Source organism: Pelophylax lessonae (assembly GCF_965119305.1).
Source record: "Pelophylax lessonae genome assembly, chromosome: 2".
NCBI classification, from domain to species: Eukaryota; Metazoa; Chordata; class Amphibia; order Anura; family Ranidae; genus Pelophylax; species Pelophylax lessonae.
This window is the reverse complement of record NC_138769.1, coordinates 202,203,677-202,219,455: the sequence shown is the minus strand read 5'-3', so window position 1 is coordinate 202,219,455 and position 15,779 is coordinate 202,203,677. Positions and strand designations below refer to the sequence as shown.

At 44.8% G+C, this 15,779-nt stretch overlaps 1 protein-coding gene across 1 annotated transcript in view; it reads left to right on the top strand.

Annotated features, from left to right (window-relative positions):
* RPGR (retinitis pigmentosa GTPase regulator) overlaps positions 1-15,779 on the top strand; it is a gene marked incomplete at its 3' end in the record, with an annotated part of 120,403 nt that overhangs the window by 77,555 nt on the left and 27,069 nt on the right. Inside the window, exons 8-9 of the mRNA XM_082245445.1 lie at positions 5,602-5,757; positions 11,855-11,979. Coding sequence (XP_082101571.1) covers positions 5,602-5,757; positions 11,855-11,979 — 281 coding nt within the window. The remainder of the gene's footprint in view (positions 1-5,601; positions 5,758-11,854; positions 11,980-15,779) is intronic.

Sequence of the window (15,779 nt, the reverse complement as noted above, 5' to 3'; positions counted from 1 at the left end):
AAGGACCTAGCTCTTTGCTGGGATCTTTGGTCCTGGCATAGAAGTAATTTTTTTATGTTGATTTTTTTTTAGCTAGTCTTTTTTTCTCCGGAACGTTTTTCCTGTGAGATCTTCAAGCAATTATGCCGGGCTGGGCGACAGACTGGACCCCCATATCCAGTGGTCACCCCAGTCTGGCCATCGAGCGCGTCCCGGCCTTAGCTCCGCGCTGGGTCGGCCGCGACATAGTCCCGCTGGACGGGGACTGGCCCTGCGAGTTAAACGCCTCGCCAGGACGCACACGACAGGGTCTAGGCTGGTGTCGCAGCGTTCCTATTTGGCCGACAGCCCCCCTACTCCAGTGGCGTGGGGTCCTACCATGAGATGGCAGATTGTGGGGTGGACGCGGGCCCTCTCTCTCTGGGATGGTCGGACCTTCACACTCCAGGGTTCCCTCTGTCCTGTTGTGACCCCCCTCCTCTGATTTCTCGGACTCTGAGTCTGACCCAGCCACCGCAGACGCCGCGGGTACCCCGACCCGTGTGGATGCACTGGCTGTTTAGGTGCACGAAACCATAAAATTTGAGGATGCGGCTGTCGTCGCTCCTGGGGCCCGGGTTGCCTTCGGCACCTATAAGCCTCCGAGGATGGAAAAGTATTTTCCTTTCCCCACCTATTTTGCTGGCCTGCTCACCAAAGAATGGGAGCGGCGGACACGTTCTCCCGGGGTGTCTAGGCAGTTTACCTGGCGCTACCCTTTTGAGGAGTCTCTGGTGAAGAAGTAGTCGGTGCCACCTAAGGTGGATCCCCGGGTCTCCAGACTTAACAAGGCTACCGTGATTCCTGTGGAAGATTTCCTGTCCTTTAAGGACCCAGAGGATAGGAAGGCGGAGGCTGTGGCCCGCAACCTGTACACTATGACGGGGACTGCGCTACAGCCTGCCTTTGCTTCTGCCCTTGTCATCCAAACAGTGACTGAATGGGGCGAAGCTGCTACGCCGTGACGTGTAGGGCCAGCCTGTCCCTCCTGAATTAGGGGAACTGTTGGAGCAGATGGTGCAGGCGCTGAAGTATGCTTGCGATGCTGCGCTGGACATTGTTTCCCTTTTGGGTCGTCTGTCATTTTCGGCGGTGGTCATGAGGCGCATGCTCTGGCTGAAGTGTTTTTCTGAGGATTAGGCTTCTAAGAAGGCATTGACGGAACTCCCCTTTCAGGGGGACCGTCTGTTTGGGGCTACCCTGGAAGACATTATTAAAGGTGTTATGGGGGGTAAGAGTACCTTTCTCCCGCAGGCTTCCAGGGGTAGGGACTCTCGCCGTAGACGGGGTCCGTCCTTTTCGGCTTACAGAAAGTATTCTCGTCCCTCGGGGGCAGCCGATAAGGCTAAGCCCTTTGAAGACGCTGTGTGTGACGGCGAAACGCATTGACGCACTTCCGGTTGCGGACGGAACGTCATTTCCGGTCAGGAACTTCCTGTATGTGGAACGCACGCCAAGAGCGGCGCCACACGTTTGATCAGATTTTATGCCTAATACTTTTTTTGCTCCTGTAAGTATTCAATTGGCTTTTAGAAAATAAAATAGCCTCAACATACTTCACGATATATGGTCCTCTCTTTGTTTAATGGTTTGCGGAGACGAACCCATTTCGAAGGTCACATTGGAGAAGTCCTACACCAGATCCCGGGCTACAGTGCATTAAAGCTAAAGGGCTTTTATTCAATCTTAATCCGGTGAGTGGGGAACCAAGAGGGCACCTACCACTTTACAAGCACCTTATCACTTGGCACCTATTGGATCACTATTTAAAGGACTTCATTTCACCTTATTTATTGGATAATAATTTATTGCACTTTTTTTACTATCATCACTTATGGACTTTATATTTGTATTTTGTATTTATTTGCTAATAATTCATTGCACTATAATATTATCACAAAAAATATATGCACTTTATATGGTATAATTTGATCTATTTAGATCACAGCACTATAGCACTTTATATACACTGAATTTATATGGTATATATTTGCTTTTATTTATTTTATTTATTTATTATTTAGATGCTAGCGCTGCATAAATTTGTATTTATTTTTCTCTGACACTGCTTTGATACAAAACTGACATCCTATGCAGGAAGAGAGAGGGTATACCCCCAGGGACTGCCCATAGGCGTAGCCAGAAATTTTTTCTGCCTGGTGTCCTACTCCTGTAGGGGGCGGTATTACCCTACTGATATGCATACATATACAGAGGACATCGTCTGTCAATGAACCTAAGAGAAAATGATTTTACGGTAAGTCAAAAATCCAGTTTTTCCACATTTTGCTGTGTTACAGTCTTATTCCAAAATGGATTAAATTCATTATTTTCCTCAAAATTCTACAAACAATACCCCATAATGACAATGTGAAAGAAGTTTGTTTGAAATCTTTGTAAATTTAGTAAAGATAAAAAAGGAAGGAAATCTCATTACCATAAGTATTCACAGCCTTTGCTCAATAATTTGTTGAAGCACCTTTGGCACCAATCACAGCCTCAAATCTTTTTGAGTATGATGCTACAAGCTTGGCAGACCTTATTTTGGGCAGTTTCTCCCATTCTTCTTTGCTGGACCCAGTGGCGGAACTACTAGGGTTGCAGCAGTCGCACTTGCGACTGGGCCCTAGCGTTCCCCCACTGTGAGGGGGCCCTTCCGACTGTGGGATGGGGGGGGCCCGCTGCCTATTCTATTTAGAGCCGAGATGGAAGTACACTCCGCAGCTAAGGGGAGCCTCGCACTAAGCACTGTCACTGCAGACCGCCACGCCCCATCTATCCTCTCCGCCCCGTCTATCCTCTCCACCTATCCTCTCCGCCCCCCATCCTGACCGCTAATAGAATGCAGGAGGAGGAGATTTCCGCTCTTCGAGGAGACCCCATGTTAGTAGAGGTATCCCTGGGGCATGTGAAGGAAGGAATCAACTAACCCAGTGAGCAAACAAGCAAGTAATTACCAGTGCCATTGATCCCATCCTCCCCACCGCCACCGTTTACTGATGGGGATGACATCAGTGGTGATTGGGGGAGAGGGGATAGGGATGTGATCAGTGGCACAGGCTCTGCCACTGATATCATCCCTATATCCCTCCCCCCAAACACCAATGATCCCATCCCTATCACCCCACCACTGACACTGGTCTCACGTCTATCCTCCCACCGCCACTGATCTCATCCCTATCCCCGCCACTGATCTCGCCCCCCTATCCCCCCCCACCACAACCGCCACTGATCTCATCCGTATCATCCATATTCCCCACTACCACCCCCACTGATGTCATCCCTATCCCCCCCACCACTGATGTCATCCCTATCCCCCCCACCACTGATGTCATCCCTATCCCCCCGCCACTGATGTCATCCCTATCCCCCTTATCCCGCCACTGATTTCATCCCTATCCCACCACCACTGATATTATCTCTACCCCAACAACACCACCGCCACCGATGTCACCCCTATTCCACCGCCACCGATGTCACCCCTATTCCACCACCACCGATGTCACCGCTATTCCACCACCACAGATGTCATCCCTATCCCACCACTACCACTGTCATCTCTACCCCAACAACACCACTGCCACTGATGTCACGCATATTTCACCACTGCCACTGATGTCACGCCTATTTCACCACTGCCACTGATTTCACGCCTATTCCACCACTGCCACTGATGTCACGCCTATTCCACCACTGCCACTGATGTCACGCCTATTCCACCACCACCACTGTCATCCCTGTCCCACCGCCGCCACTGATGTCATCCCTGTCCCACCGCCGCCACTGATGTCATCCCTGTCCCACCGCCGCCACTGATGTCATCCCTGTCCCACCGCCGCCACTGATGTCATCCCTGTCCCACCGCCGCCACTGATGTCATCCCTGTCCCACCGCCGCCACTGATGTCATCCCTGTCCCACCGCCGCCACTGATGTCATCCCTGTCCCACCGCCGCCACTGATGTCATCCCTGTCCCACCGCCGCCACTGATGTCATCCCTATCCCACCGCCGCCACTGATGTCATCCCTGTCCCACCGCCGCCACTGATGTCATCCCTGTCCCACCGCCGCCACTGATGTCATCCCTGTCCCACCGCCGCCACTGATGTCATCCCTGTCCCACCGCCGCCACTGATGTCATCCCTGTCCCACCGCCGCCACTGATGTCATCCCTGTCCCACCGCCGCCACTGATGTCATCCCTGTCCCACCGCCGCCACTGATGTCATAGTTAATTACATAGTTAGTTAGGTTGAAAAAAGACACAAGTCCATCCGGTTCAACCCAAAAAAAAAAACAGTATCCCACCGCCTGTCATCCCTATCCCACCACCACAGTTAAGGTAATTTGAAATCAGAAAGAGAAATGTTTTACTGTTTTATATAGTAAAAAAAAAAAAGAATCAAAATAATGCTTTTTCGATTGAGGACTGGGGGAGGCCTTCATGGTTTCTTGTACCGGGGCCCTAAAGGTTCCTCTGCAGTAGCTTCATCAGGTTGGATGGGGAGCATCGGTGCACAGTCATTTTCAGATCTCTCCAGAGAGGTTTCAATCAGGTTCAAGTCTGGGGTCTGACTGGGCCACTCAGAGTCGTCCTGTAGCCACTCCTTTGTTATCTTGGCTGTGTTCTTATCCTGTTGGAAGACGAACCTTCGCCCCAGTCTGGCGTCCAGAAACAGACTTCATGAGGGTGGCCTGAGGGCCCGACATCCTATAGTGGGCCCTGTGCTCACTGCCCGCCACCGTGGAGCTTGATTGGCATTTACCATTGAACACCAGAATTGGCAGGTCCGCCACTGGCGCCCTGTGCTTTTCGCAGATGAGAGCAAGTTCACCCTGAGCCCATGTGACAGATGTGAAAGGATCTGGAGAAGCCGTGGAGAATGTTATGCTGCCTGTAACATCATTCAGCATGACCCGTTTGGTGGTCGGTCAGTGATGGTCTGGGGAGGCATATTCATGGAGGGACGTACAGACTAGACAGTGGCACCCTGACTGCCATTAGGTATCAGGATGAAATCCTTGGACCCATTGTCAGACCCTACTCTGGTGCAGTGGATCCTGGGTTCCTCCTGGTGCACGACAATGCCCGGCCTGATGTGGCGAGAGTATGCAGCCAGTTCCTGGGGGATGAAGGAATTGATACCATTGAATGGGCCCCACGCTAACCTGACCTGAATCCAATAGAACACCTCAGGAACATGGTCCATCCGATGCCACCAGGTTGCACCTCAGTCTGTTCAGGCACGCATACAAGCATGTGGGGGGCCATACAAACTACGGAGAACCATTTTGAGTTGCTGCAAGGAAATTTCAGCAAAATGGACTAGCCTGCTGCATCATTTTTTTACTTTGATTTTCAGGGTGTATTTGAATTCAGCCCCAGTCCATGTCAGTATAGATATCCAGCATATTTTTCCCCATTGAGATCTGATGTGTTTTCAAAGTGTTCCTTTAATTTTTTTGATTGATCAATATATAATGTGTGTGTATACTGTGTACACACACACACACACTGCATGTATATAACCTTTTTTCTCTTTCTTTTGTGACTAGCTCTAGTGATTTTTTTTCCCTTTTTCAGACACAGAAGTCTATACATTTGGTCTTGGTCAGTTTGGACAACTAGGACATGGCACTTTTATTTTTGAAACGCCTACACCCAAAGTAGTGGAGGCTTTGAAGCCACATAGAGTTCGATATGTTGCTTGTGGGGAAAACCACACTGCAGTAATTACAGGTGGGTAAGCCATAATATGTATTTCACAATACAAAACTGCTTTGTAATGCAGATACTGTTCTTGTGCTGTATTATAGAACACTGGCTGATCACTTGGTGTTACATTTGTGTTTCTGTGCTAAATAAGGTAGTAATTTGTTAAAATGGTAATTGCTATGCAGAGTTGCAGTCTAGCAATATTATATGTACACCCCTCACTCTGGCCTGCTCTGGTGCCTCAGCACCATAATACAGGGACATTAACCTTGTACTGTACACAGAGAAGACAGATGTGCGACTGGAGCCAGTTGCTGCTTACAGAGCAGCCTGTGGGGGAACGGTCACAGCGCCTCAGGGACCCTGTTGGAATGAGGAATAAGGTAAAGATTTACCCCAAACATTACAAGCATTTAATGGGGATTTAGGGACCACTGCAAGGGATTTTTTTTTTTTTGTTCTTTTTTATTCCTGAAGGGAATGTAGAAGGGATTTTTTCTTCACATTACTAGTTGATCCCTTTTTAAAGTGGTTCTAAAGGCTTGAGTTTTTTTTTAACCTTAAAGCATTTTCTGCATTAAGGTAAAAAAACTTTATTTACGGTAGGATTCCCCCCCCCCCCTTTTTAACTTGCATAAGCCTGATCTCGATCCAACGCTGTGCCCGAGAGCAGCGGCTCTCTCCCTCCTCACAGAAAAAAGGATTGGGGCTGCTCTTATGTAAAATCATTGCATAATAGAGCAGGTAAGTACGATGTGTTTATTTCAATTTATTTGGTTTACAGTCACTTTAACCACTTCAGCTCCGTAAGGTTTTACCCCCTTAATGACCAGGCCATTTTTTGGGATTCGGCACTGCGTTATTTTAACGAAAAATTGCGCGGCCGTGCTACGCTGTACCCAAATACGATTAATGTCCTTTTTTTCCCACAAGTAGAGCTTTCTTTTTGGTGGTATTTGATCACCTCTGCGGTTTTTAGATTTTGCGCTATAAACAAAAAAAGAGTGACAATTTTGAAAAAAAACGCCATATTTTTTACTATCTGCTATAAAACATTCCCAATAAGAAAATTTTAAAAATCTAATTTTTTTCTTTATCAGTTTAGGCCAATTTGTATTTTGCTACATATTTTTGTAAAAAATCCCAAAAAGTGTATTTTAATTGGTTTACGCAAAAGGTATAGCGTTTACGAACTACGGAATCGATTTTTGAAATGTATGTATTTATTTTTTATTAGTAATAGCAGGGATCAGCGTTTTTTAGTGGACTGCGACATTGCAGCAGATAGATCGGACCCATAACTGACATTTTTGACACTTTTTGGGGACCAGTGACATTAATACAGTAATCAGTGCTAAATAATATGCACTGTTACTGTATAAATGTCACTGGCAGGGAAGGGGTTAACACTGGGGTTGATCAAAGGGGTTAATGTATGCCTGGTGGTGCTTACTAACTGTGGGGGGGATGGGGACGATTCTGTGACAGGCACAGAGAGATTGGGGTTTCAACTTAGCTGAGACTCCTGATCTCTCCCTGCCTGTGTGACAGAAGACTCACCTGCTTTGTTTATATAAGCAGGCGGGTCTTCTGTCATTTTCTCTTACGATTGCGGGAGGCCGGGGGCAATCGCCGCTGCTCCTCCCGCAGCCCGCCTCCCACTGTGTCTAAGCACAGCAGGAGTGCGGCTGCGGCGCCGCACCCACGCCCGAGACCTCGTGCACAAAATTACGTAAATCTACGTGATTTTGCTCAGCTGAGCTGTCCTGCTGCAGTATATCTGCGGTGGGCGGTCGGCAAGAGGTTAAGATGCCTCTGTGTAGCCACACAATGGGATCCAATCTTCCCACAATCCCTAGGGCTCATTTCCACTTGTTTCAATTGTAACACACCTTAAAGTTACCTTCCCCTTTAACATGCTTTTTTGATGTGTTTTTGATGCTTCGGTGATGCTTTTTTAAAGCTTGGCAAATTCCTTGTGAATGTGGATTTTTTATTTGTTTTATAGGGGCCCAGTATCCCCACTAAGCAGATCCCCAGATCATTAGTATCCTCGTTCAGCAGGTCCCCTGCTCAGTAGTATTTTCAGCTCTGCTGATGCTCCACTCAGTAGTACCCCCAGCATTGCTGATCCTCCACTCAGTAGTAACCCCCAGCTCACCGGATCCTCTGGTTTGCTGATCCTTTAATCTCTCTGGTCCCTGCTCACCTCTTGCTATATTGCTTCCACACTGTTCACCACGTGTGGCATCTGCTAGTTTCTCCTCTTCTGGTTCCCCAGCTCTACTGATTCTCTGCCGTTCAGTCCACTCTATCTGCTCACTGCTCACCATCTGCTATAGTGTTCCCATGTTGCACACCACGCGTGCTGTTTGCTAGTTGCCCTACTCCAGTATGGACCCCACTGACCTCCCTGCTGCACACTGCATACCAGATGTGAGGTCTGCACCTGACACTTCCAGAATATAAACATATGAACTAGATGTGACTGCTGATGTCCTCTTTTCGGTTCGCTTGCTGGTTTCCCAGTGCATCCTGGGATAATTCATACCTGCAATACCTCCAAAACAAAGTGAAGCAAACACTGACTAAAAGCCTCTCAAAATTTTTGCTGTAAGCAACCGTTGTCATAGACTTCCGTGGAGGCTTGGAGATGCACCAAGAAAGCGACATTGGGTATATTTTTAAAGCAAAGAAAACAGGACTGTAAGGTAACCATTTTATTTAATGGCAAGTGCTTTGGTTGGCATTAGGAGGGGGTTTAAAAAACTGTGTCCAATGCCACATTTTGAAGCAAGTGTAAACAAGCCCTTAAAGCGGAATTCCAGCCATTTTGTGTTTATTAAAAGTCACCTACTGACTTTTAATTAAACACACACTCACCTGTCCCACAATTCAGCGACGAGGCTGCCCAAAGACACTGTTTTCTCCCTCGGCTTTCCCCGGCACTGGCATCACTATTGTGGCCACCAGGCTGTGACAGCTTGCGGCACTGTGCATGCACGTTGTAAATGTCCGGGCAATTTTATGGGACCTGTGACGTGTCCCAGAAGATTGCAGGGAGAGAGTGGGAGCGGGTACCTGTCAAATCTAGGTACCTTTATCCCCCTCCTCCCCTCCCAAAAAAAAAAAAGAAGACAAGCTAAATGTAGTATATCAGGGGGTCAGGAGTCCTAAACCGGTTGCCGACCGCCGCACGACTATATACTGCGGCGGTCAGCCCCGGCCAGGCAGAGTGACGTATGGATACGTCACTCGCCTGTCACTGACTTGAGAGCCAATTGCGGGCGGGCGTGCGCCCGCCGTGGCTCGTTCACTGACAAGTCAGTGTGTGTGACCGGCGGACCCGATGTCCGCCGGTCACACTACGATCGCTCCGGTGAAGGGAGAAAGGCGGAGCGGCTTATGTAAACAAGCCGCCCGTCATTCTCCCTGGTGTAAAAATGAAGATCAGACGGTTCTACTATGTAGGACCATTGATCTTTGTTTTTACACCAATAGCCATGTCCCTATACAGTTAGAATCAGGCCCCTAGGACACACTTAAACCCTCCCTGTCCAATACAGTTAACCCCTTCCCTGCCAGTGTCATTTTTACAGTAACAGTGCATATGTATAGCACTGATTACTGCAGTAATGTCACTGGTACCCCCAAAAGTGTCAAAAATGTCAGTCAAGGGTCCGATCTGTCCGCCGCAATGTCGCAGTACCGAAAAAAAAATTGCAGATCGCCGCCATTACGCGTTAAAAAAAAAAAACACCAAAAATGACAAAAATCTTTCCCTTTGTTAGTAAACGCGATAACTTTTGCGCAAACCAATCAAAATACGCTTTTTGCAATTTTTTTTACCAAACATATGTAGCATAAAACAAATTGGCTGAAAATGTTAAAAAATTTTGATTTTTACATTTTTTTTGGGGGAATTTCATATAAAAAAATGTGAAAAATATTGTTATTTTTGCAAAATTTACACTCTTTTTTTTGTTTATGGCCCCTTTCACACTATTGCAACGCAATTTTGCCGCGATTTCGCGGCGCGATTTTTGCCGCGATTTTGAAAGCATGGGCAAGGCTATATGCCTCAAAATGCATTAAAATCGTGGCAAAGTAGTGCAGGAACTACTTTGAAGTCGGTGCGACTTCAAAACGCACTGATATGAATGGGGCTCATTGAAAATAATGGAAAACGACTTGTCATGCGATTTTGCGGTCCAAAATCGCGGGACAAGTCGCACTAGTGTGAATGGGGCCTATAGCGCATGATCAAAAAATCGCACAGGTGATCAAATACCACCAAAAGAAAGCTCTGTTTGTGGGAAAAAAAGGAAGTCAAATTAGTTTAGGTACAGCGTCGCACGACCGCGCAATTGTCCGTTTAAAGTCACGCAGTAAAAAATCGCAAAAAATCCCCTGGTCTTTTAGCAGCCAAATCCTCCGGGGCTTAAGTGGTTAAAGCAGAAGTTTCACTTTTTGGTGGTACTCCGCTTTAAGGAATTGTGATTTCAAATTTCACCTAAAGCCATTTATACCAATAAGAACTGGTACATTGTGGCTGAGTCTCTGGATAAAACAACACTCTAGGAGCAACAATATATCTAAACAGATTGGGTTTAGCATGTAGAGTTATGACAGACTACAGCTGAGCAGATTCTCATAATGTACTTTGTAGGTAAACTGAGGATGACTTGGAGAGGCGACATACTAATATCTTTTAAAGTTAATGTATTGTGGTTTTCCATACATTTTCTTTTATGGTCAGGACTAAAACAAAAAATGATCTTATCTTTGTGTTTTTAGTCAGGTAACCTATGAATTATTATATATGAATATGTTCTATTCTGATATTCACCTAGCAGGTGGATCTGTAGACTCATTTTGACATGTTTTCCAGGCTTCCTTTTATTTAGCTCAACTGAAACTTGCACACTCACCTGACTTGAATACGCATGAACTCTTCTACCTCCGTTTGCTTGCATCTTGCTCTTTTCAGACCACCCTCTTCAAAGCTTCAATCGGAAACACAGTCTGAAAGGGAAAAGTTTCTGTTGTGCCCTCTGTTGAAATTGTTTGTGCTTTGTAAATTCTACATCATTAAGGCTTCACACTCCTGTGACTTAGGATCTGACTTTAAATCGGAGTTCCAGCCGTTTTTGTGTTTATTAAAAGTCAGCAGCTACAAAACGTATAGCTGCTGATTTTTAATAAACACACATTCACCTGTCCCACAATCCAGCGATACGGCCGCCCAAAGCCTCAGTTCTTACCCTCTTCTCCTCGCGGAGCAAGGCATCACAAGTGTGGGCACCCAGCTGCGCTTCCTTAGTGGCCAGGCAATCTTCTGGGACCTGTAATGTGTCCGAGAATATTGCAGGGAGGGAGGGGGAGAGGAGAACTAATACTCGAGCCGCCTAGGCGGCTTGAGCAGAAGTGGGTGTGGGTACCTGTCAAATCTAGGTACCCGCTCCCCCCTCCAAAAAAATTACATGCCAAATGTGGCATGTCAGGAGCACTTAAAGCGGAAGTTCCACTTATGGGTGGAACTCCGCTTTCAGAGCCAAAGTCACAGGACATGCAAAATGCCATGTATCTCTATGAGCGCCATTCCAATTAACACTATTGAAGTTGCAATGACTTCAGAAAAGGTTCCTGCTTTACTTTGATCTGACTTTGACACAGCTTCAATGCCAGAGAGTGTAAACGTCTTTTCAAAGTCACTTCAAAATGGCATTGATTTCAAACTCCAAAGTTGCACTAAAAATCGTGCAAATGTGGAGTTGGCTAGTATGAACCGAGCCTAATGCACACTGCATTTAATGTTTATTTGTAAAATAAAGCTTTTGTATATAGGTAGTACAGTAATTACACATCGAAAACATCAGTTAAAGAGCTACAAATCTTAAAATAAAACAAAACCAAAACCTTTATAGGTGAACCCATTCAGCCAAAACTTTTTTTTTTTTTTTGTTTATTGGGGTATGTGCCCTGGCTATTGAAAAATAAAATTATGATTTCCAAAGGCTATGTTAACATAATGTGTGAAAAATGCTTAATCATCACACTGTTGCTTGATCTGCTGGTTTCCACTCCTATTTCATATATATATATTTTTTTTCTGTTTCAGATAAGGGCCTTCTTTATTCTTTTGGTGATGGACGATATGGCAAGCTTGGATTAGGAGAAGAGAATTTCACCAATCAGTTTTCACCCACATTGTGTATGAACTTTCTCAAGTTCACCGTCCAGTCGGTATAAACAAAAACCTTTATGCTTCACTTTTTTTTTTTTGGCTAAGTGTTGCCTTGGATTTGTGTTTAATTCGCATTAATCTGAAATCGAAAATACAGTGGATCGCATCTGAAGCAGATGGTTAATATGGTTAATAAAATAGTTTTAGCTAGTAGTGGCAAAAATGCACATTGCCTAATTATATTTTATATTATCATAAAATGCAACACATCAAAACTAAATTTTTCAGTAGCTGATGAGTGAACCTCACATTGCTTTGCTCTGGATTATGAACTGGAGCTCTGTGTTATTTTACTTTGTCAGATTATTTTAAATCTGTGCAACCACTGTAAGAACTAGGTGCAGGACCCTTTTGTCACCGATAAGCTAAGTATCAACTTTCGCCTCTATCACACGGGCGCACCGCCCGACGGAGTCCATTCTGCTCAGCGGGGGATCGATCTGCTGATCCCCGCTGAGCAGGCGGATGACAGCTCTGTCTCTGCTCTGTGTGCAGAGCTGGAGGTGTCAGATCCCCGCTATCCTCTATGGGGAGATCGGATGAGAATGGACCGCCTGTCCAATCTCATCCGATCCTCCAGACGGATGGAAAATCGGGTTTCCATCCGTCCCGATTTCACGGACAGGATCGGATTGGAGAGCAGCGGGTGTCAGCGGACATGTCACTGCTGACATCCGCTGCCCCATAGGGATGCATGGAGCATCCGATCGGGTCCGCCTGAAAAACTGTTCAGTTTTTCAGGCGGATCGGATCACCCATGTGATGGGGCCTTTAAGTTTGTTTTAGAGTATGGGGATTTTGGTGATTAGACTCCCCATACTCTAAAACAAACTTTAGGTGAGTGTGCCACATCTCTAGATACGAATGTAAACAAAGATTCCCCAGTTGTGGGACTTTATAGACACTTCATACACATAACAGATAAATTGATAAAAACAGATATATATTATGAATCATAAGTAAAAGACAAGAAACATACATGATATGAACAACTGAAAATACACCAACTGAAACGATGATGATACAGTCTGGAATCCTCCCCTTGACGCATTTCAGAGACTATATGGCTCTTTCATCAGGGCTATAAGAGGTAACATTTTCTATAATATAAGTACATATGTCAGGAAAAAATATAAATTCACAATGGATGCATACAACAGTTGGTAGATCTCACAGTAATACATTGGTGTATCAAAGAACATTTCATGTTTGGATTAAAAACAGAGTCTCATAACTTTCTGCCTTTCCGCCCAACCTTAGAGGTACCGTATGTTGTACTGGATAGAAGAGCCAATCATAAAGAGGAGCATCCAAAAATTGGTACGCTCAACCTGGGAACACCAGGGAGCACTGAGGCCTGGCAAATTGAGTCCTAAAAAAAAGTTTTCTATACATTCACAGAAATATTGAACTATTTTTACACTACACATATACATCTTGATTTATGGCATGCATTTATATATGCATCTTCCTTTTAATTCCTTCATATATCTTTACTACACATGTATAAACTTCACAAGCGTGTGTATACATATATATATACATATATATATATACTTGTTGTTTTGCTTTCCAGCACATACTTATATTTACTATTCAATATGGGGTCTGCCATTCCATAATGGGTCCATATGTGCAGCTAGGCCTGACTATATTCAACCTTTTCTTTATTTTTTTATTTCTTTATGTTCCTTATATACACATGCTAGAAACCCCAGTATATAAATACTATTCAATACAGTCTTCAATTTTAGGACTCTGTTTGCCAGGCCTCCCTGGTGTTCCTACTGCACAACGCTGCACCTGGGGAGTGAGTAAATTGCTTATAGGGGGCTCAGGACAGTAAGCGCTCATTTTACATTTTCAGTTTGGGGGATGGTAAAACACCATAGGTCGTTGTGGCCCCATTTACCAATTCACTTAAGTGGCCCCCGCTCTTGAAAAGGTTGAGCTAACCTGCCAAAAGCTGAGGGAGGACAGGAAGTTGGTTTTAAATGAATGCTTGCACATGTTTATCTTTATGGAACCAAAAACTAACTTGGCATTATAAGTATTTTTTTACCAAAAAGTGGTCTTTGCATTGATCATTGATAGGAAGATGTTTCTTTGAGAGGTTTCCTTCCGGGTAAAATCCAGCCACCCTCTGAAGTGCTGACACATGCTGCTGTTTTTTTGTGTGACTCCCCAGACTAACTGAAGAGATACATTTGTATCTTAGTATCATCTTCTATGGGGCGATTCACTAGTAGTTCAGTTCGGTGCAATTTGAGCCTGTTCATTTTGAGTAGTGCATGCACTACTTTTGGAAATGCATTGCAACCATATTGCAAGGCACTTTTGTGCCATGCAATCCGGTGCAGACAAACGCACTGCATTTGGGGTGTCATTACCTTAACATTGACACATACTTCAGATTGCTACTGCAGTGTGTTTTGAACATGGTCCTGGAAACGCACACAGAATGCGGGTTTACCGCACCGCATTCCGGTGTGAACGGCATTTTAGAAAAGGGAAAATATGACCCTGTCACACAGAGGTTTTTTCTACATGTTGGCGATCTCTTTGATCGATTATGGATCCTTGCTATGGTCAAAAACATAAATATTGCCACTATAGACCAAAGGGCTCGACCCTTCCCTAAGAGCTGTATGGGGCAGTGAATTGGGGGAAGGATCTTAGGCTTATCTGTTCATGGCCACCCTTACAGATATTCCAATATCCAAATAAAAATTGTACCTAAATTTAAAGAAAAATTTTAACAGTCCTCCGTGGAGCTCTCCCTGCTCAGCAATTTTTGATTATTATTGCTTGGTTTGAGGCAGATCTTTAATGACTTTAGCACTGCATGGTCAACTAATGTACAAGATCTTGCAAAAACTCCCAGGATCTCAAAAGATCTTGGCCTCTGCAGTAGCTTACCGGGTATTACAAATCCGTCTGAATCACAGCACTACAGTTTCGTCTAAAGAATTCTGGCTTGGTTAAGGGTTAACATTATACAAACAACATTGCCCGCCTGGATAAACTATCAAACTTTATTTGCCACAATAATATTTGATTCACACAGGACTTTTGTCTTGGCCATCGGGGGGTTGATGTGGTCCTAAGTTTACAGTGTGCTCACACAGTGCATTATTTCTGAATTAAAATATCACATACAGTATTTACTTTTTTTTTTAGCAAGGTGGGTGTTTTAAGCTTAGCGATTGAAGTCAAATCAAGCATGCTGCCGTTAAAATAAGTGGTTCAGTGAGCTCTTTGCATTGTTTAATCTGCCTATAGCCATCACAGAGATTTTCCTCTTTAGCATTCCATGCTTCTTTAAAATACTGTGCTTGCATTAGGCAGAAACAAAGATTAGATTACTGAGACTGACTTCTGGCCACTGCCAAGTCTCAAGTTTAAGACAAGCACTTCTCTCAGGTCAGACCCATCCTTTGCACAATGAATGAGCAAGAGTTTAGATTTACATAGTAAACACTGCATTGGCCATTGGCAGCCAATTAATGTAAAGGGCAATTTTTGTGTCAAATAGTTACCAACTTCTCAGTACATTTTTCTTGGGAATTTATATTACGGGGGCACTAACCATTTAAATCTGTATGCAACTCATCCCTCTAAGAACCTAAATGAAAAATGTCTCCTTTTGTTGACCACCTCAGCTGCCTTCATGACCAGGCAATTTTTTGCTGTTTAGCACTGCACTACTTTAACAGGTAATTGTGTGGTAATGCAATTTTTATCATTTTTTTTTTTATACTACTAATGGCAGTGATTAGCAACTTATAATGGGTCTGTG